This window comes from Elephas maximus, chromosome 9 (assembly GCF_024166365.1).
Source record: "Elephas maximus indicus isolate mEleMax1 chromosome 9, mEleMax1 primary haplotype, whole genome shotgun sequence".
Classification (NCBI taxonomy): domain Eukaryota; kingdom Metazoa; phylum Chordata; class Mammalia; order Proboscidea; family Elephantidae; genus Elephas; species Elephas maximus.
This window is the reverse complement of record NC_064827.1, coordinates 74493858-74519352: the sequence shown is the minus strand read 5'-3', so window position 1 is coordinate 74519352 and position 25495 is coordinate 74493858. Positions and strand designations below refer to the sequence as shown.

Below are 25495 nucleotides of genomic sequence, written 5' to 3'. Positions count from 1 at the left end.
CCCCAGGGAGAGAGGAGCACCCTCAATCTCAAGAGAACGTGTTTCAACACCATTCTTCTGCTCTTTGTATATTTGATCTGCTGGAACATGTAGGCTTCTTTGGGGTTAGACTAACTTGTGCTTGGATCCTGGCTGTGCTGCCTATCAGCTGTGAGGCCTGGCCTGAGCAAGTCATTGAGCCATGCAGCCTCCATTTCTTCATCTGCAAAATGGGGATTTCGCCTTTGTAGGGTTGTTGAGATCATTCAAGACCTTACATGTAGAGCTACTAGCACAGGGCCTGGAACCTAGCAAGTTTAAAAAAACAGTAGCCGCTGGTGGTATCAGAGGGGATAAACAAAAAGCCTAACCCATTGCCATCGAATCAATTCCAATTCGTAATGACCTTATAGGACAGAGTAGAGCTGCCCGCATAGGATTTCCAAGGCTGTAATCTTTAAGGAAGCAGACTGCCACGTCTTTTTCCCACAGAGCTGCTGGTGGATTTGAACCGCTGACCTTTCAGTTAGCAGCCGAGTGCTTAAGCACTGCACCACCAGGGCTCCTCTCAGAGGGGATAGTCTCCCCTCTCTAGCTCTGCTGCACACCTCCCAGGAATGTCACCCAGGCACCCTTGATGGCATTCCAGGTGGCTATCCTGGTGTGTAGGTAGCAGCGAAGTGCCCAGCTCCTGTTCCTGTTGGGCAGAGAATGGCACGTGTCAGCAAAGCTCCCTGCCCCAGCCCAGCCACCGGCTGCATCTGGTGCTGGACCCCCAGCCCCCAGTGGGATACCACCTATTCAGACCGTGCAGCTGCACCCGACTAAAAACAAAAGACTCCCCTCCCTGGCCCTGCTGCTGGCCATCCTCCCTCCCCCCTCCTACTGCCTCTGTCCCCCAAGCGGCTGGGGTCACCCGGCCCCCCTCACAGCCTTCCCTCACAGCTGCCTCGCTGCTTTTGTTCAGCATGTGAACTTCCCCGTCAGCCGAGCTCCTTGCACGGGAAGTAATCAGGGATCTTGACAAGGCTTCAAACCACAAATGCCACTACAAATTAACCAGCACCACTACAAAATACTACTCCTGTCAACATCGGGAAGAATGCACTGCTCTTCAGGACCAGCCTGAGATGTCTTTCAGCGCAGCCCTCACTCACAGCAAAGAGGTGCCCAGGCCCAGCCTGAGAGAAGGGCCTCACAAGGCGACTCGGTGAGCGCCTGATGCATCCAACTCCTTAGCACACCCTCTGCCAAGATGATTGCTTATAGAACTGACAGCAGGTGCAGAACCTTTCTTTGAGAGCCATCTCCAGCCCCAAACACCACCCCCACAGAGTATCGGGACTGCAAGTAGTGGGGCATGTTGAACCTGACTTTGGACTAAGACAACCAGAAACTGACTCCCAACCCCACCAACTTCCTAATGAACTTGTGTGAATTTGGGGAGGAGGCTTTGGTTTCCCAGTCTCTAGAATGGGGATCATAATAATAGTGCCTCTAGTCCAGAGTTGTTAGGATTGGCTGGCCTATTGTGTATGCTCCAAAGTGAGGGCCCCTTCTACCCCCTTCCTTTTGCATGAGGAAGCCCCTTCTTGTTGCTCTGGGTGGGTGGACGCTCACCAAATGGGAGCATCACCTTTAGCCATATTGTAGAAGTCCATCCCAGGCAGCCTCATGCAGGAAGCATCCCCCCAAAATCACAGCTTGTTACCTCTGAAAGTGCTTCAGGGCCAAAGCTCCCAGGATTCCCTACTGGGTGCTCCAGCGCTGTTGGCAAGGAGCAAGCGCTCAGCATCACCAGGGCCTGGGCTTCTCCTGCTGTCCTCGCTGAAAACCTGAAGCGGAGGCAAGCATTTGATCCTCCCCAATAAGCAGGATCAGTTCTAGTCAAGGCTGGACGGAGAGGATTGGAAATAATGACAGGAGTCGAGGGATAAGCGAGAGCTGTGCCTGAGAGGGCTGGTTGGGCATTTCAAAGGAGACACTCCACAAAAATATCGCTTCAATGCACTGCTTTCTGGAGGCATATCAAAAGAAGCCCTCTTTTATTTCCATACCTTGCATAATAGCAGATTTCCAGTCCTGAAGAGTAGAGGAGCATTGCTCTCAGCCCAGAGGCCCTTTGTAAAGCTACAGAAAGCTTTGTCTTCCCCTCCCAGCTGGGCCTGTTTCATGCATAGGTCAGAGCATTGATGTGGCTACTAGCCAGGAAAATTAACCAGGTGAACTCTTTCCTCGTTAAACAGTGATGGAGTTTAATTGTGAATTTTCTCTCTCACCCTCTCCCTTCCTGGCAGTATATCTGGTCAGGGCACATCCCTGGGACAAACTCAGAAATCCTCAGAGTCTACCCAGCTTCCTTAGGGGACTCCAGGACCTCTGGGCCTCCTCCTTCTGTGCCAGGCAGGAGCGTGGAAGGGGATAAACAGTTCAGAACACAATTCAGACACAAACCATCTGCTACCTCTACGGGGGCCAGCCTTGGAGGCCAGCTCTCATACCTCTAGCTGCTTTCAGGCACACCCTACCTTTCCTGACCCTCAGGAAGGAGAGCTTTAGGGGCCGACTGCCTCCCTGGGCCGGTTGTCCGAGCCCACTCTCACCCTCAGTTTTGCGTCTGTGACCCTCTGCCTTCTGCAAGGCTGGTTGGGCCCTGTGGCCTCAGGCGCCTGTTCTCTTCCACATCCTTCCCTGCACCGCTGGTCCCTTCTTGGGGCCTAGCCGGTCTCCCTACTGACTTTGACAGTTCATATTCTATATGACTTTATACATAATGCCTGTCCCCCTAAGCCCACTTTCCAAGCAGTGAAATGGGAATGCTGATTCTGACCTTGCAGGATTGTTGAAAGGATGGTCCAAGGTGGTGTGTGTGTGTCCCCTCTGTAGTGGGTGTGCCCTTTCATTGCCCTCCCGCCAGCACACACATCACAGGGCCCCTGCCCCAGCCCGTAATTAACTTGCAACAAGCTCTTTTGAAGGACTGTTAGGTACTTGCTCTATATGACCCTGGGTAATCCTTGCCTCCTTTCATCTGTAAAACGGGGTAATAACCCTTCTTCCCTGCTTGAGAAGCCCCTGAGCCAGCAAGTGTGCCAGCAGCAGGTTCAGTGCCGGAAACACAGGCAGGCAGCAAGTACTTTGGCTCTGCCCACGGTGTAGGCAGGCTGGCGCTCCTCGCAGGAGTGAAGCGCCCCCCCCCCCATGCCCATACGCACAGCACTCTGTGCCCCCGAGACAGCGCCTGGCAGTTGAGCATTTTCCACCCGCAGCCCCGAGCAGGGGCCCGCTCATCCGTGCCGCCCAGGTAATTAAGTTGATATTCCAACACGGCTTCCCCTCCTGACCTTTTGGAAACAATGTGTTTTGCTGCATCAACAAATGAGCTGCAAATCAGATGCTGTACTCATAAATGTGGGTTTCATATCCAGTGAGTATACTCACCTGGCCCACATGGCTGACAGATAAACGCCGAGGGCCAGGCAGAGACCCACAGAGGCCAAAGAGTTCCTCTCTTCTCTGGAACCTCCGTGTCAATCACACTTTTGGGCTTACCCTCTCCATGTTCAAGTCTCCTACCAGTCACATGGCCAGGAGTAGTGAGTTGACAATGTGGAGGCCTAGACAGGAGAGGAGTGGATACTCACTGGAGAGGAGTGTCTGCCCTTAGAGGGCCACCTAACTTCCTCCCATCTATCTACTGCACCAAGGTGTCTCTGACGTGTTCGATTATGTCCTTCCCTGACCAAATCCCTTCTGCTGCTTTTGGGACAAAATCCAAACTTCTTAGCCTGACATTCAAGGCCCTATGTTATTTGACCCCCTAACCCCTCCAAGGTCCTGGGCTGCCCCATCCTCATATTCAGCCTTGCTCTAGTCTTGCTGGACCACTGTGGTTCCCCTGAACCATGTACCATGTCTGCTGACACTTCTGTGACTTCACTCAGGTTGTGTCCTCTGCCTATAATACCACTGCCCTCTCATGTCTCAACCCCTTTAGGAAGCTGGCCCTGAATTCCCTACCACTCCCATCCAGGATGAGAGCCCTTCCTTTGTACTTGCACAGGCCATTATAATCCTCTCCATCAGAATGGGAACAGAGACCATATCCTGTTCACTGTTTTACCCCCGTGCCTGGCATAGAGTAGACCCCACTGTTTGTTGAATGAATGAACAAATGAATCACATGCCTCTTTGAAAAGTGCTGGAAAGAGATGCTCATACAAGGAAAGAAGGGGAAGATGGCAGTCTCTCTTGCTGCCCACCCCCCTTTTTTTCCTTCTAAGGTACATATCTCTAACTAACCTCAGAAGGCACAAAGATTAGAAAAAATATCCAAAAAGATTGTAGATGCCTTTGGAAATTTTAGTTGACAAGGAGAGCACAGTGTACTAAGATTACCTGCTTGTTTTAGTTTCCACTACTAACTGTGGCCTCATGCTAGTCCCGTAACCTCTCTGGGCCTCCTGTTCCCTGTCTCTATAATAGGAAAATAATTTTTCCTTAAGTTGCCTCACCAGAGGTGTGAGGTGCAAAAGAAAGAAGAAATGTAGAAATGCTTTGAAAGAAAATGAGTCATATAGAAGAGATTGTTATTAAAATCCAGTCTTCAGTAGAGCCTCCCTCGGAAAACCAAAGCCCCCACGTCCACAGGGTTTTTCTGAGAAGGCTGACAGGGAACCAAGGATCATATGGTCCCATTTCATCATCAGGATCCTGGACCAGACCTTCACACGGCTTTAATTGCACTCTTATGATCCTCACACCAGTGCTAATGACTCAGGTGTTATTTCCATTTTACAGAGGAGTTAACTGAGACTAACTTGCCCAAGTGGTAGAGCCAGGACTGATCCCAGCTAAAACATATCAGAACCAAGACCTGTGCCTTTATAACCCAAAGTAGGTTTCTTGGGGTTTTGGCCCACAAATACTTTTTCCACTCTAAGAGATTGTTTTCTGTGCGGTAGGTCTAATCCTGCCAGACCATACATTCCTTAAGGACAAGGACTGTGTCTCACTCACCCCTGAATCCCTGAGCCCTGGCTCAGCATAGATGTTCCATAAGAATACATAGAAGGAATCCTTCCACTCCAAGAGGGTAAATCTGCTACTCCCACTAGACATGACCTTCAGGAAGGCAGGCACTCTATGTTGGCCTTGTTGCAACTCCAGCCCTCCCCACCGCTCCTGCCATGGCCTAGCTCAGAAAGTGCCAGGTGAATTGTCGAGTTGAACTCTTCTTAGCAAAAATTGCCAAAGGCCCAGGCTTTTTGAACTCACTTAAGAAGCAGCAGTCACCATAGCTGCATTTCGATCCAGCCAGAGAATTGGGGATCAGATGCGATGTGCTTTCTATGCACAGGTGCCCAGACCTCTCCATCCTCTGTTCCCTCTGCCTCAAGGCTCTGTTTGTACCTTCTCTTCCTCCAGCGGTAGGAAGAGCATCGGATTCACAGTCAAGAGCCCTGAGACCTGCTCCTAGCTACCTCTCCCCTATCTGTTTCCTTCTCCATGGAAGGCTGTGCTCCCTACCACCTAGGGCTGTGGTCTGAGATGAACAAGTCCAGGTGCCAGGGATGCAGAGAAGCCCCAGATGAGGCCTCTGCCCTCAGGGAGCTCACAGTCAGGTGGCGAACAGCTCCTGGCTCATGGGAAATGCCCCACAGACGCTCACCCACATCCACTGAGTCCTGGGTTCAGCTTCCCAAGCACTGGGACCACTTTATGAAAATGGTGTTTTTTTTCTGAGTTGAGCTTTCCCAGGCTTCTCTCTTCTCCCCCTGCCTACCGCCCAATCACCACCACTCACTCCTGTGGCCTATTCTAATTGTCTCCAGAGTACTGAGCTCTCCCCAGTCAGTATCACAACTGTCATCCACCCCAGTGTATTTGGGAAACTACATTCACCTGTACTGCCCCCAACCCCCAGGAAGCAGAAGCATCCTCACAGCAGTGTGTCCACTGGGAGCCTGGCCCTTTGTAAAGGGCCGTGATACACCCAGCATCCCTACAGTGGGGCCCTCTTGAATGCACTCACAGATGAGGGCACTGAGGCCTGGGGAAGCCACTGGCTTACCAGGGTCGCTTGGCTAGCAAACTAGGTAGAAGTCCCATCTCTGGTGCAACCAGGAGGCTTCTCTGAAGGTCAAATGTTCTGTCTAAAATGTAAGACTGCTCCCCACACAGATTACCGTCATATCCATGGTAATCATCCAGATGCCTGCTTGTCACCAGGCTTGGTGCCAGTCCCCAGGGGCCTTATGCTCCTTGGCAGGGCATCCTGATAATTAGTGCAACCACTCCCCCTCCCCACCCCCCCATCCCAGGGAGGTCTTTAATACACACCCACTGGGAATTCACCTTTCTCCTGGTGGCCACCTTGGGAAGGGGTCCCCGTTATGTGTTCCAGCATCAGAATATGCTTAGAACTCATCGGTACACTCCCTGTCCAGGCCCACTCCCCTGTCCCTGTCTGTTTCCTCTGATGACTAGCTCCCTTGGTACTGGCAACCTGCAGGGGACCCCACCCCTGAAGTCAGGCAGGGCAGTGTGACTCCCTGTTCTTGGTTGCATGTACCAAGTTTTGTTTGTATCTCTCTGTTTGTGCCAGGACATTTTTGACCACATTACCCTTTCTTGCTGTCTTTAAAACCCCCAGTGTACTCTGCTAAGTTTCTAGGCTGGCTGTGGCTAAGAGAGGGTGTTCCCCCCACCATTTATAAATTCGTTAGCAAAAGAACCAGCACTTCATGATCAAAGGAAAATAAGCTAATTATAGAATCTAGAGAACTGACATATGTTGAATTTCTACTACCTGCCAGGAAGTTTAGGCCAAAAATCATTTGCTGAGTACCTGTTAGGTACCAAGTCCTATACGGGACCTCAGGATCAAGAGAGACATGGGACAAGTTGATAATGACAATTCATTGGGCTAAGCGCTGAGAAGGAACGACACTTGGTATGCTGTAAATACACAGTGGCAGAGCACTGAGCCACGCTGCTCAGGGACATGGTAGCAGGAAGAGCAGACCTCTCAGAAGAGGTGGTGCTTGAGTCAGACAATGAAGGATGAATAGGTGCCACCAAGAGTGAGACGAAAGGAATTGGAAGCACATTTCAGGCAAAGGAGCCATCATGGAAACAGGAGAGATCATGAGGCATTCAGCACGTAGTTGAGCAGGGCTGAAATGGGGGGTACAAGGGTGGGCAGGGCCTAGAACCTGGGAATGCTTCTGGCAGCATTTTGTTTTTTAATTGAGGTGAAATTCACATAACACAGAATTAACTACTTTCAAAGTGTACATTCGAGTGGAGTGGTATTTATTCATGATCTGGAACTACTACCTCTATCTAGTTCTGAAACATTTTTATCACTCCCAGATTTAACCTGGTACCCAGTAAGCAGTTACTCCCCATCCTCTCTTCTCCCTACCCCTGGCAGCTACTGGTCTGCTTTCTGTCACTATGGACTTACCTATTCTGGATATTTCATATAAATGGAGTCATACAATGTGTGACCTTTTGTATCTGGCTGCTTTTATTTAGCATAAGGCAGCGTTTTCCAGGGGATATTACTGGGTGTTACAGGGCAAGAGGGTCTGTGTCCAAATAAATTTGAGAAATAGAATTTTTTAAAGCAAAGTTAATAGGTGTTTGTTCGCTTCCTTTTGATGTTTTTTTTTTGTTTGTTTTTGTCTTTAATTGCAAGACTTGGCAGCCTTTGGTGTGCTTACAGGCATTGTGAATCTTCAAAGGGAGCAAGACAGTAGACAGCATTTCCCAGACTTTCTGGCCGTGGAATCCCCTTATTTTCCCCTCATACAGTGTATCTCCCAAGATGGCGTTTCTCGGAACACACATTGTGAGATCCTGTCCTTAAAAGACGATTTAAGCTAGCAGAGGCACAATTGGGCACATATTTTTTAAGCCCACTTTGGACCAAGTGTAGAAGATGGATGGGGAGGGGCAGATGCTGAAGGGAGGGAAACCTGCTAGTGGTAATAGTGGTGGTATTAGGTGCCATTGAGTCGATTTTCAACTCATAGCAACCCAATGTAACAAAATGGGATTTTCTAAGCTATAATCTTTTCAGGAACAGGTTGCCAGGTCTTTCTCCCATGGAGCCACTGGGTGGGTTCGAATCACTCACTACCTTTGGGTTAGTAGCCCAGGGCTTAACCATTGTTACACCACCAGGGCTCCTTGTTGGTAATGGTTGCTAATGCCTATTGTCCAGCATTGTATGAAGAACTTGACGGACATCATCTCATCAGATCTTCCCAACAGCCTCTCCAGTAGGGAGTGTTGCTACCTGCACTTGGCATACAAGGAAAGTAAGGTTTGCAGTGGTTAAATGTCAGGCCTATGGTAACATAGATGGTAAGTGGGGAGCTGAAGTTCAATCTAAGACTGACCCCAGAGGCCGCCTCCTGAGCACCTTGCCACACTGCTGCCCCAGCCAGAAGGTCTGGAAATAGTCCAAGTCAGAGGTGAGGGGGCCTGAACTGGAGCAGGGCAGTAGGGTGGGAGAAGTGAAGTGGACAAGCTCAAGAGAAGCAGAGATGTGGTTGGAGTGGCGTTGGGAGAGCGGGGTATCTAGACATGACTCATGCCTTGTTGAGGGGGCAGCCTGTATACTGGTGAGGGATGGGCTCTCCCCTCCCTGCCCTGTTACTTCATCCTGATGGACAGTGTGAGCTGGTTCCATTCCCCTTTGTCCTACATATTTCCTGTAAGCCACAAAGGTGAAGAAGCTTGGCTCACTGAGTGACAGTGCCTATCTCTCTAGGTAGTGCCCCTGTCCCTGACCCCAGGTAGCCACTACCGAAGAAAGGTCATCACCTGTGCAGTCAGCCCACACTCCCAGCTAATGGCCTATTTCCATCCCCACTGCTCTCAGTGTGCCACCCAACAGGGGACCCCAATTCTCCACCAAGTCCCCTTAGGCCACTCTGGCAGGCCCTTGCTGGGCACCAGGGATCCAGGGACAACTGAGACATGGCTCTACCCTCAGGAGTCGGGTTTAGAAAATGAGCTCTAAGGCAAGTTTGATATCCAAAGTATTACTCTTTCCAGGTGAAGTTTAAATGGCACCATCCAAAAGAAACACCAGCCACAAATGTAATTCTCAATGTTTTAATAGCTGTGGTAAAAGGAAACAGGTGAAAGTATCTTAATAATATGTTTTATTTAACCCAGTGTATCCAAAAGATGTTTATATTTATTGCTGCAGTTCAAATCCGCCAGCCACTCCTTGGAAACCCTATAGGGCAGTTCTACTCTGTCCAATAGGGTCCTTATGAGTTGGAATCTATGCGCTATCTTATATTCTTTTCTAATATTAAGTCTCTGAGAGCCAGTATGCATTTTACACTTATAGCCCATCTTAGTTTGGACTCCCTATGTGTGGCCACTGGTCCCTATATTGGATAACACAGGTCTAGACTAGGTGGAAGAGTGATGGACCTTTGTGAACTGAATGCTAGAATGGCAAGGAACCAGCTGGAAGCCTCCCAGGGTTTGCTGTGGGTCTTGGTCTAATGTAGATTTTTACCTTCCTTACTATCACCCACATCCACTCCGGGCATTTAGATGGCTAGGCTGTTTGAAAGGATGCAGCTTGGCTTTCAAGATAAAGAGTTTGAGGGTAGAGCCGAGAAGTCTGTGCTCTGTGGTTCTTGATTTCAAATCCTGATTTCAATCAAAAACCAAGCATTCTGGGCAAATCTCTTTTGCTCCTCAGACAGCTATTGAGCAGCACGTTTTTGCAAGTCCCGTGCAAGGTCCTGCAGATACAGTGAGAAATCCCTCAAGGAACTGAAAATTTAAAAGATAGTGGGGAGAGGAGCCATGGGGGTAGATACACTATGAGAAATCCCACGTGGCAGGGAGCGCCAAGAAGTAGCATCTGACCTGAGCAGGAGACAGGGGAGGCTTCCTGAAGGTGGTTCTCCCCGTGCAGAGCATTAAAGGACAAGTACCCATTTCCCAGCCAAATCAGGGTGCAAGTGTGACCATGAGTGTCTAGTGCCATTTAAGGGTCTGCCTGAGGTGGGCCTGAGGGAAGGTAGGGAAGGCTCTGTGTGAGGCACAAGGGACCCAGGTCTTGGAGCATTTGGAATGCCAGCCCAGGACCTTGAGCTGTAACCCAGGATCATCAGAGATCTTGAAGCAGGGATGTGGCATGGTCAGGTCACATTTTAGAGAGAGTTCCCTGGGCCTGTGTGGAGAATGGACTGGAGGAGACCAGGTCAGTGAGTCCTGTTGGAGGGTGATTGCAGTAATCCAGGCCAGAGTCAAGGCCAGAACTAGAGAAACTAGAAGAGGGGGTAGACCCAAAAAATGGAATCTGCAGGTACAGTGACCTGTCTGCTGTGGGGTTGGAGGAGGTGTCGAGGAGGCCCTCTGGCTCTGGCTTGGGTGACTGAATACTTCTTCCCAGGCTATGTGTGGAAATGTATCAACCTGTCTCAGTGTGTACTGACGTCTAAAGTTTCCGCTTTAATGCAGCCACAAAGACTCCGTCCCACCCGACCACCACCTCCCAAGATACAGCGCTCATCGAGGCCCGTGAGTAGCTGGCGGTTCTGCCCCTCCCCACCTAACACTGCCTGAGCCACACTCCCCAGCCTGACTAAACCTTGGGAGTTTGAATTCTCCTGCCTTGCAAAAGGAAAACGGGTATTGGGCTTACCAGCGTCCCTCTCTGCGTGGCATGAACCTGAACTTGCGTTTTCTGGACCTCTCCTTTTTCTGAGCGAGTTCGGTGACTTGTGGGTCAGAGCTTTCGGCAGCCAGGGGGCCACCGTGTGGTGTGTTTGCCGTGTGTGCATCATTTGAGCAAATCTCCTAGGCTGATCTGTATTTCTAGCCAATGAGCTTTTAAAGCCTTGCTCCCAATGCCTCCTCCTCACAAAGGAAGCAGAAGTCTGGCAGCAGGGGTCTCATTCACGCCAGATCTTGGTTTGGAAATGCATTTGATGTACCTTCCCGAGGGCGGAGGCTACGCCCAGAGAATATTGAGTCAGCTCACACAGAGACAGGTACTTCTCTTCCACGCCTCACTTGGAGACCAGCCTTCCATGTAAAGTGCAAAGTAAGGGTAGAAAAGCAGGACAAGTGTGATAAACCAACCAACAGCAGGAATGGGGTGGGAAGGGAGAGAGACCCATGTTTTTTAAAGAGAAATGCCCTGGAAAAATATTGGGTGTGGGTCCTGTGCTAAGCATTGGTGAAGTCATTTTTTCTGTAAGCTCAGACTTTGGGCCAGGCTGAGACACAATAACTTTAGCAGGTGCCTTTAAAATGGGAAGCCACCCAGGACCCTGGAGGTAACGGCTGTTTACCAAAGAGTTTCTATTGTTCAAGGCAGCCACTGCCCCTGCAGCCAAGCAGAAGGGGTCAGGGCTCCCATCTAGCTGTGATCAGATTTCCCCACAAACTGGTGTCCCCACCAGCTCCCACGCTCTCAAATGCACGTGTCCAAATCCATCTTTTGAAAGGTATGGAGGCCGAGGTGTGCGGTGACTAGACTGACCTGCATGTCTGTTTCTAGTCCCCAGTGCATGCCCCCAGCATTGATCAGGTGGTGGCTCCTCTTTGCGTGGATGCTGGACATTCTATGACCCTGTTTTCCTTGCCTTTCCTACTGGATGGGGGAGTTAAAGAGCTGGTGTGGGGCTTTGGGGGGACTGAGATGCCCTCCCCTAAGACAGTCAGGAGTCTCAGGTGCTAGACGGCCAGGGGGCATGGATATATCCTGTACTCCAGTCAAACCCCAGTCAGGACAGCAGTCAAGGCCTGGAATATACTGCTCATCATCAACGGAAGGAAGCCACAGACAGCCCCTCCTAGATGGAACCTGGTTCCACGTAGTGAGAGATGCAGTACTGGGATTGGCAGTATGGATTTGGGGGCAGACAGAGTTAGGCTTGAATCTCGACTCCACCACTTACCTTTGTGGAGTCTGTGACTCCTGGCAGGTACTGAAGCTCTCTGCGCCTCACTTTTCTCTCTGTAACATACCCTTATTCATAGAGGGTTTTTGTGAGGACGAACGTCGATAACGTTTGTAAAGTACCTCGCACAGAGCCTGACACAGTAATAGTGCTCATTCTTCTTAACAAGTTTTTTAAAGCATACAGTTTCTAAGGAATGGTCCAGATTATGAATACTACCCTTTGCCTAAGATTTTATAGATGACAAATCATTTTTAAGTACATCATCCCAGTTGAGCCTCATAGTAGCCTGTAAAGTAGATACTATGATCACCCATTTTAGAGATGAGAAAACTGACGTTCAGTAACTTAACCCGATACTATCATCACCCATTTTAGAGATGAGAAAACTGATGTTCAGTAACTTAACCTGACCCCCTCAGCTGGTGAGTGGGTCAGCAGGCTCCAGAACCCATGTTCCTTCCTGCATACCACACACCCTGGGGCCTCCGTCGTCATGGAAACGGAGACAGCCTTAGTGTAAAAGTAACTGGGCAAAACCTTCAGTTGAGAAAAAAAATTGTCAGCAGCCATTCAGGCACCCTGAAGAATCTCGAGGACAGTGTCAGGTGCCAGCAGGGATGTAGAGATGAAGGTAATTCACATTTATTGAGCAACTTTTATGTGCATAGGACTGTGCTAGGCACTTCCATCGTTACTGTCTCATCCCGATAACAGCAGACGCTGTTTCCCCAGTTTGCAGCCAAGCCTACAGAGGTGCTAAGAGATCAAGCTAGCCTTTGGGCCCAGGGCTACCTCTCTCCACTGCCTCTCCTCTCTCCTCAGCAAGCCACCCACCTCTCCTTAAGCCAAAATTATTCAGCGGGAGCACTCAGAATTCCCTTTAAGGGCCTAGGATCTGAGGCAGGCAGGGAGTTTCTTGGAAAGAATGATTCAGGGCAGGATTGCTCTCCCTGGATAAACTTAAGTCCTGAAGACGGATACAGGGACTCCATGTGGTCTCACCAGTGTGGGAACCCATGAAGATTGGGGTGTGTGCCCAGCCACATCCACTGGCACCTGATGACTTGGGGCGGGAAACGTTGCCACAAGAAGACTCTGAGTCGCAGCTGCCTCCACCACCGCGCTGGTGCAGGAGGTGGCTAGCCCAGCACTCTGGCTGCACCTCCCTTGGTTTATGGCGCATTGAAGAGGCAGCATGCTTTGGACCAGCTCTCCTGGGCATGGAAGTCAGAGAGGCCCACCCTGGTTGAATCCCAGCTTAGCTGCTTCCTGACTCTGTGATCTTAGACAAGACACTTTACCTTCTCTGAGCCTTAGTTTCATTTTCTGTAAAACAGGTTTAGCAACACTCACCTGATGAGGGTAATGAGGTCTTATATGTATACTGCCTAATGCTGTCCGAGGCATGAAATGGGCAGACATATGCCTCCCCCCGCCCCTCCACCCAGCCAACGTGTGCCAAGCAGAGTCACTAAGAGGCTGGTGTGAGAGTCCTGGAAAGTTTGTGCTTCGTGGGGCCCCACATTCGCAGGTCTCTAGGGGCCGTTCACTCCACATGCATTCATACAACCATTTCCAGTGGACGCTGCTATACACTAGGTGTGAACCTGGAAGAATCTGGGTATGGAACCTCTAAAGGACCTCAGAAACGACACACTGGCAAGCTTCCAGGTCAGGAGCCAGGACGTACCCATTCTCGGGCCCCACTGGGCCCTAACCAGGTTTTGCCAGATCACTTAGCTGCAAGCATTCTGGGCCGAAGCGGCCTGAGGTAGCAGGGGATATAGGGAGCCAGCCATTCAGCCTCTCTGGGAGCAGCTTTGTAGCCCAGCACCTGTGGCTGGAGTTCAGATGTTACCAGGGGATTTGGATTTTCTTTTCAAAAAGAAGAAATAGGAAAGAGCAGAAGAAAACATTGCCAGTGTCTCGAGTACTAAGGGGATGGGGTTTGGGGCACACAGGAGAGAGCCGGCTGTGGTCGGCCCGCATGTGAGATGCTTTATAAGCTCTGTATTTATTATTTCTTGCTCACCATTAAAATCAAATGTGCTTGGTGCTTTTGTATTCAATACACATTTAACCCTGCCGACTTAGATTTCTCAGGTTTTAAATCCAGTGGGGAATTGGCTGGTTTCCCAACTTTTCCCTCAAGTCCCCCTTGAACAGAGCTCTAAATCTCTGGTTAGCATTTTCTCCCCCGGGCGCTGCTGCCATCCTCACACTGGTGGGGCGTGTGTTGTGTGTGTGTGTGTGTGGTTTTTCCCCTCATCCCCAGCCCGCACCCTCCCTTAGCACCCCAGAAAGATGAATGTAATCGCTGAAATATGACGGGCACACTGTTGTCAGCATCATCTTGTGATTTTGGCTTAATTAAACCATTTTGGCCGCATGTGTCAGTGCCTGGCTGTGGCTTTAGCTGTCCGTTGGAGGCCCTGTGTGTGTGTGTGTGTGTGAGAGAGAGAGATTCGTGTGCATATGTGTGATTTGTGCCTGGGCCTCACCTCTGTGCTTGCCTCTGTGAGTGTGTATTTGAGGGGTGGTGTGTATGTAGCTGTCTCAGTGGCTGTGTGCATGGCTCAGGATGGTTGTCTGTGAGTGTAATTTTGTGTCTGGCTCTTTCCACACCAATCAGGTGAGTGTAGCTCTGGGTGTGGTTGTGCGGGTGCCTGCCTGTCTCTGGGTCCGTTGTGTCTTTCTCTCCCTCCCCGTCCCTGGCTCCCTCCCTCCCCTCCCCCTCCCTCTCCATGCTCTGTCTGTTTTATCATCCCTAATGAAGCAGTCTCCTCCATCGATCCTGCTGATTGCCAACCCATTCCTTTTGTTTGTTGGCGCTGAGCCATTCAGCGGCACTCTGACAGCTCAGCTCGTCTAATTAGCTCTGTTGTTCTTTTTCCCCATGTTTCACCATGTTGCAAGTTCAGTTGAAGTTGCTACAAACTTAATCCCACATTTCAGCCACAAGTTCACATTCTTAACCCGCCTTTATTGTAGCAAGGAGCAGCCGTAGGCAGGGATGAGCTGACAGGCCTTAATGTCTGACCTTTCCTGAAACCCCGGCCGGTAGGGCCTCCCGTGGCAGGGGTAGAAAGGCTCATCACCCCACCTGCATGCTGCGTGTGTGGTGACCATCTGGGGGTCATTCCAGCCAGGTGACCCTGTTTACCAGGCTGCCAGAGGATCCTGGCTCTGGCTGGGGAAACCAGTTCAGAGTTGGAGTGGATGGGAGAAACATCCGTTCATTTATTCAGCGAATGTTGACTGAATGTCTGCTGTGTGGCAGGCACCATTCTAATAACAATGATAATAATAGTAACATTTCTCACGCACTTCTTAGACTCCAGGCAGCAGCATTCGTTTGTTTTTCAAATCTTACCGTGTGGCCAGGATATAGGCACTATGCTTGGAGGTAGACCAGGATAAGGTGACATCATCTTCTCATTCAGAGACCCCATCCCTCAACCCACCCATCACCTACCCAAAGGTCTTTCTTGTGTTATTGGTGAGAAAGGGGAGTCCAGGTCGAAGAGAATCAGGCTGAGCACTGATTGAGCCCCCGCATCATCCCACTGAATCTTCACAGTGACGTCATAGAAGACAACAGTGAGCTTGGTAGTGGAATGCACTTGGCTTTTACCACATCTCTGATTTGCCAAACAAGGCAGAGATCAGACTGGCCACTCCAAAGGAAAAACTGTGGTTCGATGAGACGTGCGGAGATCTGAGGACTTGATGAGACTCTGTAAAGACCTTTCATGTAGCCAACTTATGCAATCCGTGTTCCTAAGCCATGGTGCTGTGTCGCCCACAAATTGGATGGAGTGGGTGTATTCAGGGATGAGGGCAGGCAGGAAATGAAGTCTCTGTGTGTTCTCTTCACCCCTGCCTTGTCCACCAAATCCAGCAATGACGGTACTTCCTACCTTGGTCCCCTCATTTGCAGAGAGAAAACAAGCCCCACCCCCCACACTGGGATGCTTAGGTCGTTTTTTTTGTTTGTTTTGTTTTTAATTGGTGTTGGAATTCACAGATAAGCTTGTGTGGTGCAGCTTCACTCCCCACCTCCCCCTCCCCCCATGCTCCCTCTCTGGCACTGGAACTGTTTGGAGGTGACAGTACCAAATATAAAGCCATGTAATGTTGATTGGACCAAATGAGTATCCTCCTAAGGCACCCAGAAGGTCGTAGCCAACCCCCATCACCAGCTCAGATGGAGGAGGAAGTGTGTCTCTTTCTATGGGCCCTCATCTTGGTTTTCAGAGGCGTCAGGCCAGAAAAAAACTGTCTTGTCACTGCAGCCCAGGCTGTGGGATTAGGAAGCTGTATATTTCACTTTCAAATATGCCACCACTTCACTCATGCCAGATCTGTGCCACTGAGTGTGGCTGCATGAGGCGTGCAATGCCCAGGATGAGCCCTGCTCAGGAGGCCCACAAACGCCCTGGGACACAGAAAGATAATTTTTATTAGAACTCCCTAATTCTCTTATTTACTTTTTCTCCCTCATTTAGAGAGGAAAATAGGCATCCTGCAATTCAGCCAGAAAAGGAGCAAAATAAGCATGTGAAACCTTTTTGTTCTATAACACCTGTTTCTGGGTTGCAGAGCAAGGCAGAGGGTATTTGTCATTAATGAGGACCCTTTGTGCTGGCCCCGTATAGACATTATCTCATTGAGTCCTCACAGCAGCCCTTCAGAGAGGCATGTGGAACTCTCCCCATCCTGCAGATGAAGAAACCGAGTTCTTCAGGACAATCTTTCCTATTTGAGTGGGTCTCTGTGTTTCAGTTTATGCTGCAAATTAAGTGGAAGCATTTCCACGATAAATGGGGATTTTGTAGCCTGTATCTTGAAAATCCCTAAACATCTCTTTTAGAGTCAGTTATCCAACTCTTCAGAATGTTTCTGGACAGCTTTTCCAATTCACTTCTTCTTGGGGGTCTCCCCTGTCACCACTCTAGGTCCGCCCTCCCCGTCCACATATCGTTAAGAGACCAAAGAGCAACATCACCGTGGAAGGCCGGAGGACATCTGTCCCGAGCCCTGAGCGGTGAGTACCCCCTTGCTTGCCTCCCCTCTGTCTGCAGGGAGAACCTGTGGGGCCAGCGCTTTGTGGGGCCAGCACTTTGTGAAGCCCAGGTGTGGAGCCCCGGCCCTTGAAAGGCTTCCATGGAGCCCAGGAGTGGGCATTACATAAAGAGGTCAGTCAGGAGCAGGGCTTGATCTTCAGTGTCGGCTTCCACTAGTTCCCGTTGTCACACCAGCAGGAGGCCCCAGGGGCCAGGGCGATGGACCTGCGCTGGGCTTTGAGTGGTGAGGCCCAGAGGGTACTTGGACAGGCTCCAGAGAATGTCCACTGCCCTTTCTCATGCTGAAGATGTGGAGTCAGCAGGAGAGAGTTAGGAACCTGATCAAGGAGGAAACCTGTTTAAGGAGGGTCACCAGCTTCATGGGCCTCCTGATGCCCGAGGTCTCTGCAGCTCAGCTTTACGCACATGACCATCCTTATCTACCGTCCCACCCCAGCAGTAAACTTTGCTCCCCTGTGCCATAACATTGACTAGTTACTATCATTTCTCTAACCTACCTCCCCTCAAACCCAGAGCTCCTCAAGGGCAGGCACTGGGTTTGATGCCTAATACCAAGCATAGGCCCAGCTGAAGCTGCTGAGTAGGTGTTGGAGAGATGAGGTAAGAGAATGAGGCAGGCACATAAGTGGTGGCCAGAGATTGAGCTCCCTGAATGGGGTAAGGATTAAAGGTGCAGACAGCTACCTGACTCCAGAGCCAATGTGGAGAAGGTAGCACTTCTTCCGACAGAGGTAGGCAGTGTTTCTCTTTGTCCCCCAGGTACACAGCCCTTGGTCTCTGCCCAGACAGTCAGCAGCTACAGGCTGGCTTCCTGCGATGCCTTGAAAAAGTACATGAATTCACCTTGGTCCAAGGTTACTGGGGAATCAGGAAAATTCCTCCAAGTATCCTGAAGTCTTTTAGGTATGAAGAGGAATGCCCCTCGTGTCCATCTTGCTTTCAAAAAAGTTCTCAGGGAAAGAAGTTAAGGGAGATGGCAGGTCCTAGCCAGAAAAGAAGCCAAAAGGTAGAAACAATTCTGAAATGTGGCAGTGTGATCTAACCCTGGTTTGATACACTTCAGCTCTGCCAGGATTCTCTGCTTTACAATCTAGTACTGCTCCAGAGTGCTGTCTTTATAGAACCAGCGTACCCATGCAGCCCCGCAAACCTTGCTCACAAAGCTCTGAGAGAGAGAGAGAGAGTGTGTGTGTGTGTGTTTGTGTGTGTGTGTGTGATGGGGGTGCTTAGTTATGCAAAATTTGGAAGAGAGGGCTGCCTGGACTTGGGTGTAGGTTTAACTTTTGTTCTGCATAATAGGATGGAGGAAATGCTGAGGGATGGTGCCCTGGCCGTGACTGGTGTAGATTATGATTGCCCCCTTGTGGAGAAAATGCTGCATAGCTTCAGCGTCCCTCAGACCCTGAAGATTTGTCCTTACAGTGACTGTAAAGAGACCTTACAGTGACTCCGAGCTTACTCATTTTCTTTTAAAGTCATCTCTTTAAAACTAGGGAAAACCCCTTAGACACCATGCTGGGATACAGGGTCATAGGCCTATAGATATTTGAAATGGAAACCCAAGATTTTCCTGCATTGCACAAAAATTCCACAGACAGGCAGCACTCCACACCCTCAGAAAGTTTGTAGCAGGTTCCCAATGAGAGGATGAACTTCCTTATCGTGTTTGTTTATGCTGTTGCTTGTTCAGAAGCAGTGCTAGGGGATGACTGTCTATCGTATGATGGAAAACCAGTGCGTGATAACCCAGTATCCGGGTTATTGCCTCAACTGTATCAGTATCACTTTTAGCTTCTTTTTGCAACATGCCATGTTTTCTATTTCTATCCAGAACCGTTTGGGGTTGAAATGAGCTAGTGGGAGCCTGGTGGCTAGTTTTGCTGGGTTGGCAACCTGGCAAGGATAGAAAATAAATGACAGATTCTCTGTGACCATACATCACAGCAGCTTTAGCCCACAAAAAGTTGGAGAAGTTCATTTTGGGACATCATGCCAAAGGCTTCTTCCCTTTCCACATTATTGTAATGTTGTGGGGGGAATGCTGTTCTCCCATAATGCCAGAGACATCTCTGGTGCAATGCGGGTGTTTTCCTGCGTCTCTTCCCAGGCCGCCCTCTCCCACCCCCCTGCCGTGCCCCTCCACTTCCACATACCGTGTCACAACAGCACTTGGATGTGTTTTTCTCAACTGTCATCAGCTCCAGCTGGCAAGACCAACTTCTTGAAACACAGGAAGCATCCAGCGGAAAATATTTTAATAAAACAGACTCCTCATAAAATATTGTTCTGGGGAGGAAAGAGCCCAGCTCCACCAATCTGTCGGCATTGTGTTGGGAGACTCGAGAAGACAAGCTGGCAGGCAGGAGCCAAATCCTAACGGGCCTTTGCCTGGGGGTAGTTCCCTGTTGGGCACAGGGACTCAATGCTTGGCCCTTTAATCTAGCCTGGGTTTTCTTAAATCACAGATCTCTGTCTCCACTGGTAATATCAAAGGGCATCGGATTTGGGTGGCAGAAATAGACGCACGATCTTTGAACTTGAGGAGGGAGGTTCAGTCCTCCTGACTTCTTGCTCCAGTTCTCACTTCCAAATAGCACATTAAATGATTAATTTGTGGACTGCAAGGTGGAACTGATTATGAATAAAACGGTTTCCATGGTCTCCTGCAGCAGCTCAGCTTTCAGGGATTCCTCAAGGCCCTGTAGCATCGGCCGTCAGCTCTCCAACCAGTTCGTTTATTGAAGTTTCCTTCTTCCTTTCTAGCTGATGTCCATCCATCCATTGAACCATCTGTCCATCTATCCAAGCATTCAGCAAATGTCTTTGAAAATCTACAAAGTGCGAGGTACATAGGATTTTTAAAGGGAGTCCCTGTGCTGAATCTTTTGTTGACATGCATTTTGCCAAAATGAAATTTCCTATGTCCATTTCTCTTCCTGAATCAGGGTAGATTTTCTAGCTCCTTAAAACCATTCGATTGCAATTAGAAGAACACATCAGAAAGATTTCTGGGAAAATATGCCCTCTGTTTTACAGTTAACATTAGCTGATTAATATTCAGTTAATATGTCTCTTCTGGAAGTATTAGCTAATTCATTGTTATTCCAAACAAGGCTGAATGAATGCCTGGGGGATTCCCTAGTGTAAGAGTTAGGGTTAGGAGGGATCAGGCAGGAGGGGCTGTGGGTTAGAGGCCAGTTAATAGGAAGTGTGATTGAGCACCTATTGTGTTCTAGGCCCTCTTAAGTTGGTATTAGTTTCCCTTCCACAGAATGGGAACTTGGGCTTAGAAAATTTATCTGACTAATGTCCCCCAGGTCACCCACTTAGAAAGTGGCAGGACCAGGATCCAGCATTCGGCTTTGTTTTACATTCTCTGTTACGCCCTGCCGCCCTCTCTGGGACAGGGCCCATGGAGGTCCGTTTTAAGTCTGGCTTTGCCCAGAGAGACAGCTCATGTCCTCAGACTTGCCCAGCATCCAGCCCTTCCCCTCTGATTCCCTGGAGCTGGGAATTAGAGCTGTTTGGATCTCTTACTGCCCAAGAAGCAGTATCCGCTGGTGCCTAAGTGGTTTCTACTTGGGGAAGGAAAGAATAGTAACATTTACTGAACACTCATTAAGTGCCCTTTTATTTCCTCACAATGACAGTGAAAGTCAGGAGGTGGCTTTCTTATTTGATAGGTGGAGAAACTGAGGCTCAGAGAAAGACTTTCATTAACTTGCCCAAGGTCTCAGCTTTAGAAAATCATGGAATCGGCTCTGAACCCAACTGTCTTGATGACAGAGGCCTCACCCTTTCTTCTCACCATCCAGGTTTTTTGTTAAGAACCTGATTATGATTCTGTGTGCCTCTGAGTGGTGAGGACAATGGGCATGGTGTGGGTCACAGCTCCCTACCCACTAAAGATGGACCTTGGTTGTTTTCAGCTGTAGTGTGCGTGGCAACCAGGCCCCAGGTTATTCTCCTTTTTGCTGACCTGGTAGAGGGGAATTTCCCATCCAACTTGATGATTAAAAAGAAACAATGTAAAACCAGCTGCCCTGTTGACTCCAACTCATGGTGACCCCATGTGTGTCAGAGTAGAACTGTGCTCCATAGGGTTTTCAGTGGCTGATTTTTCGGAAGTAGATTGCCAGGCCTTTCTCCCAAGGTGCCTCTGAATGGAGTCGAACTTTCAGCCTTTTGGATAGCAGCTGAGTGTGTTAACTGTTTGTACCACCCAGGGACTAGCAAGAGACAATAGCGAGCTCTAAAAGACAACCTTGTGATCAGTACTGCTGCCCCCTTCAGACCCCACACACTGTGCAGACTGAGGTCAAAGGCAGGGAGTAGCCATGGGGATCCCCAGGTGCCTCTCTCTGCCGCTCAGCCAGCACCCACCAATCCCCTGCTAGGAGGCAGCGCTGGGGACCAGAGTTGCTGAAGCTACAGAGGAGATAATTACATGCAGCCACTGCCTTGTTTAATCTTCACAGCAATCCGGAGGTGTAGGGTATCTTCTAAGTCTCAACGGCTAAAGGGCTTACAGTCACTGGAATATTCAAGATGGACCTAGCCCTGACCACCTACAAAGCCCAAGCCCTTTTGTCCCTAGTGGGTGAGACACAACACCTTCAAGTCATACAAGGGGCCTGCCTGGCTGCATCCTGTATATCTGAAGTTGCATTGTGCTAAGAATGGTCCAGATTCAGCCACCAGGGGCCCACAAGCCATTGCTCTGCTCACACCTCTGATCAGATCCATCCAAAAATCTGCTGTTTTTGAATAATCTTTTTGTTTATAAAATTGATCCAATAGCTTAGAGATGATTTGGAAGTTAGGGAAAGAGACAAGTTCGCTGAATCCCACTACTTTAATTCAACTCTTTATTAGCATTTCTGTAGATTCCCTTCCAACCTTTTTCCTGTGTATATCCCACAGGGCTGCAACTTCCTTGCAATGTTGGATCATATGGATTTTTTTCCCCCATTTCTCTGTAACCCTCGTCGTGAATGACTACAAAAGATCCCACCATGGGGACGTACATGGTCTACCTAACCTCGTCCCCGCGTATTGAACCTTTAGATTGTTTCCAGGAAATGCCAGGGTAAACATCCTCATTCTTAAAGCTTTTTTCTCATGTTACAAGAAACAGAATGATTAACAACTACCATTAATTGAGAGCTATGTGCTAAGCACTTTACGTACACCATTTCATTTAATCCTCACAACAGATCTGTGGGAATCGGTGTTATCAGCTCTATTTTGTAGAAGAGGTAACTAATGCTCTAACAGGTTGTCATTGCCCTTGGTCATGAAGCTGAGATTCAACTATGTCTCTTTTGTACCGAAAACTGCACCCTTAACCAGCCATACAGGAAGATTTCTGCTCCATATTGCTAAATAACTTTCTAAAAGTATTACAACACTTTATACTTCCACCAGAACTGTGGGCTGCCGGGAAATTGATGGTCCAGGAACCCAGAAGAGCATGGTTGGAATTAGGAATCCTTCTAGCCAAAGAGAAATTCCACAGTTGTGCTGGCTGGGCAGATGGCTGCACACCAAACGACCAGCCCGAGCTGCTTAGGAAGGGGAGAGTCTGATCATCTGAACTGCACTCCATGACCCCAGCACCCAAGGCCCCAGAAGATTAAAACAAGATCAGAAGAAGCTGCCAGAAGCATTTAGTAAGAGCTCTGCCCAAAGCCCAGGTCTCGGAACACTCCACAATTGTATCTCTTTGGACCAATTGCACACATGCTCTGGCAGAAGGTACTGTGCGTGCTCTGCCCCCACTCTGCTCGTGACCTGGGCTCAGCAGACTCAGTGCTCGGTGGGGGGCTCCTGACTGTGGCTCACCTCCTACACTGACCCAGGCTGCTCTGGGCTGGGGGTCAGCAAACTGCTGCTCAGATGGCAGCCTGGGGAATGCACAGGTCTTTGGCATCAGACAGACCTGGGTCAGCACCCTGGCCCACCACTTACCATCCCTGAGACCCTGGGTATGTGTCTTTGCCCCCTCAAGTCCCTTTTTTTTTTTTTTTTTTAGCATGATGCCTATTAACATCCCAAGGAACACTGAGAAGTTATTCGTGGGAGACATGCTAACATCCTGAGTTAGCTCAGCATGTTGGTCTCCCCGGCTATGGCCCCAGGCTCCTCCTCCTGCTCTTCTCCTGCAGAGATGGCCATAGCCTCGCCACTCTGACACTCTCCTTGACCCTGCCCCATGAACCACCCACCACCCTTCGCCCACAATCCCCTGGGTGTCCCCTGATGTAGCACTGACCACACCATCCGTGTTGTGGTTTTCTCTACACCACACACACACACCCACACCCACACACACCCACACACCCCCAGCAGTCTGTGAGCTCCTCTAGCAGGCAGGGATCATATGTCCTTCAGCTTTAACACTTTAACTCCTGGACTAGAGCCTAGCCCAGACGTCTGCTCAGGGGAATTATATTGAATGAATGAACAAAGGAATCATTGAAGGCAGGTTGCAGAGATAGCCCATCTCCCTGAAGATGAGGGAGGTGTGTCGGTTAACCACAAGTACGTGAGGTGCCTACTATGTGCTAGGTGTGATTAGGATGTGACTATGAAGCTACCAACACCTCCCCTGCCCTAGCCCTCTACAAGCCAGAAACTGTGACCAGCCCTGGGAACAAGGCTCCAAGATGCCAGCTGGGCCCTGGACCCCAGGGGGTGGGGGGCAGCTGTCTCAGCATTACCTCCTGGCAGGCTGCCAGGACTCACTCCCTGAGCAACTGGGAGTCCAAACACCCAGCAGAAGGTCACAGACCCAATTAGCGAGGCAAGAGGCTCCTGACCTGACGCACACCACCGCTCCCCCTTCTCTCCAGCAGTGGGTTATGGACCCTGGAGACAAAGCCATGCTAGATATGGAGCCTGAGCCCAGACTGGAAAGGCAGGAACTACCAAGGCTGGTCCCCCCCTCCCACACACCCTCACCACCCTGCCCATGTCCAGAGATCTGCAGCAGCCCAGGAGCCACCACTGCCTGGCCCTCAGAGAGAGGTACTATAGTGGGAATTTGTTTCAGCTGAAAAACCCAGTCTTTAGAATGCTTTAGGATAACGTGCCCCCACCCTTGAGACAGATGACTGATTTCAGACACCTCTGAAAAGCTTTGCCATCCCAACCAAGACCCTCCATTCAAGATTCCACTCACCACTTCTCAGGTGCCTGCTACTGCCCAGCACTTTAACGTGTGTCTTCTTGGTTAACCTCCGCAGACTACCCCTGCCCCCAAAACCTGCACAGTGAAGTCATTGTTAGTCCCATCCAACACACAAGGAAGCTGAGGCTCTAATGGGTAGATTGACTTGCCCTGGATCCAGGATGTGCTCCCAGGTCAGCTGGGTCCCCCAGCCCCACCCCACGTCTGCTGCCATGTTCCCAGAGCTCAGTCCAGACGTAGGCTCTTGGCAGGCAGGGGCCATCCTCGGTGGGGAGGTAGTTGTTCTACACAGTCTGTCTTCCAGGTAGAGGAAAGTGTTCCAAGACATCCCCATCCCCATCTTTCCTCCACCAAAGGACCTAGAGAGTGAGAAAGTGGAACGAGGCCCATGTCCTGTGCTTGAGCCTCTCCACCTATGTGAGTGTCCACCTGGTGGCCTTAGAAGGACTGCTCAGGGAATGCCTGGGGCATGGATGTGTACATGCGAACTTGACACTAGTAATTTTTGCTGAAAGAAGGAATGAATGAGAAATAACGGTGTGGATGGATGAATGAAAGTTGGAAAGGCAATGGGTACAACCCAATCCAAGAGAGGAGATGGGGGCTGTCCATCTAGTAAGGCCTCCCTACTGCAACCCTGAAACCTCACACCGCCCCTAACCTTGAACATCTCAGTCCTTGTTCTGGTTCAAGGCCCTTCATGACCTGACCCCTGCCCATCTTGCCAGCCTCAAGCTCCCTGTGCCACCTCCACTCCAGAGACACCTCCAGGCCATTGTGCAGTCTCTGCTGTACTCACAATTGAAGGCCCTGCTCTCATGTCACCTCCCAGCTGGAGCCTTGTCCAAGAGCCCCTGAGGTGGGTAAGCCCCAACCGCTGTCCTCTGCCAGATCAAGTCCCTGACCAGGTGGGAAGGACCTGGTCTCACACACTGACCCATCCCCATTAGACCAGTTCACCTGGCCAGTAGAACACCCTCTTGTTGGTGTTTATGACCCATTACAGCCATGATTATTCTTCTGGTTACTGTTTTTAAGTAGAACACCATGTCATTTCTCTACACATTCACTTTCAACTGAGTATAAAGATCCTGTATACATATCTGTCTCCAATTCCTCCTCCCTGAGAAGTCCTAACCCTTAACCCTGGGTCACTCAGGGAGTGGTTCCAGTCTAGTTCTGGAGCTTCCTTTGTGGGTCTTGCAGCAAGCTCATCCCACCCCCATCCCTGAGGCCCCTCTGTCTTGCTTCTGAGCCTTTTTCTATTTTTTAAACCTATG

General features: G+C 49.9%; 1 protein-coding gene across 21 annotated transcripts in view; it reads left to right on the top strand.

Moving 5' to 3' along the window:
• Nucleotides 1-25495, top strand: part of DENND1A (DENN domain containing 1A) — a 568035-nt gene that overhangs the window by 527699 nt on the left and 14841 nt on the right. For 12 of the 21 annotated variants that reach the window (XM_049895674.1, XM_049895683.1, XM_049895689.1 and 9 more), the window contains 3 exons: nucleotides 10486-10545; nucleotides 16895-16983; nucleotides 17783-17926. In XM_049895674.1, coding sequence (XP_049751631.1) covers nucleotides 10486-10545; nucleotides 16895-16983; nucleotides 17783-17926 — 293 coding nt within the window. Of the gene's footprint in view, nucleotides 1-10485; nucleotides 10546-16894; nucleotides 16984-17782; nucleotides 17927-19786; nucleotides 19869-22450; nucleotides 22696-25495 lie in introns of those variants that run through there. The other 9 variants (XM_049895687.1, XM_049895679.1, XM_049895680.1 and 6 more) reach the window with 5 other exon arrangements.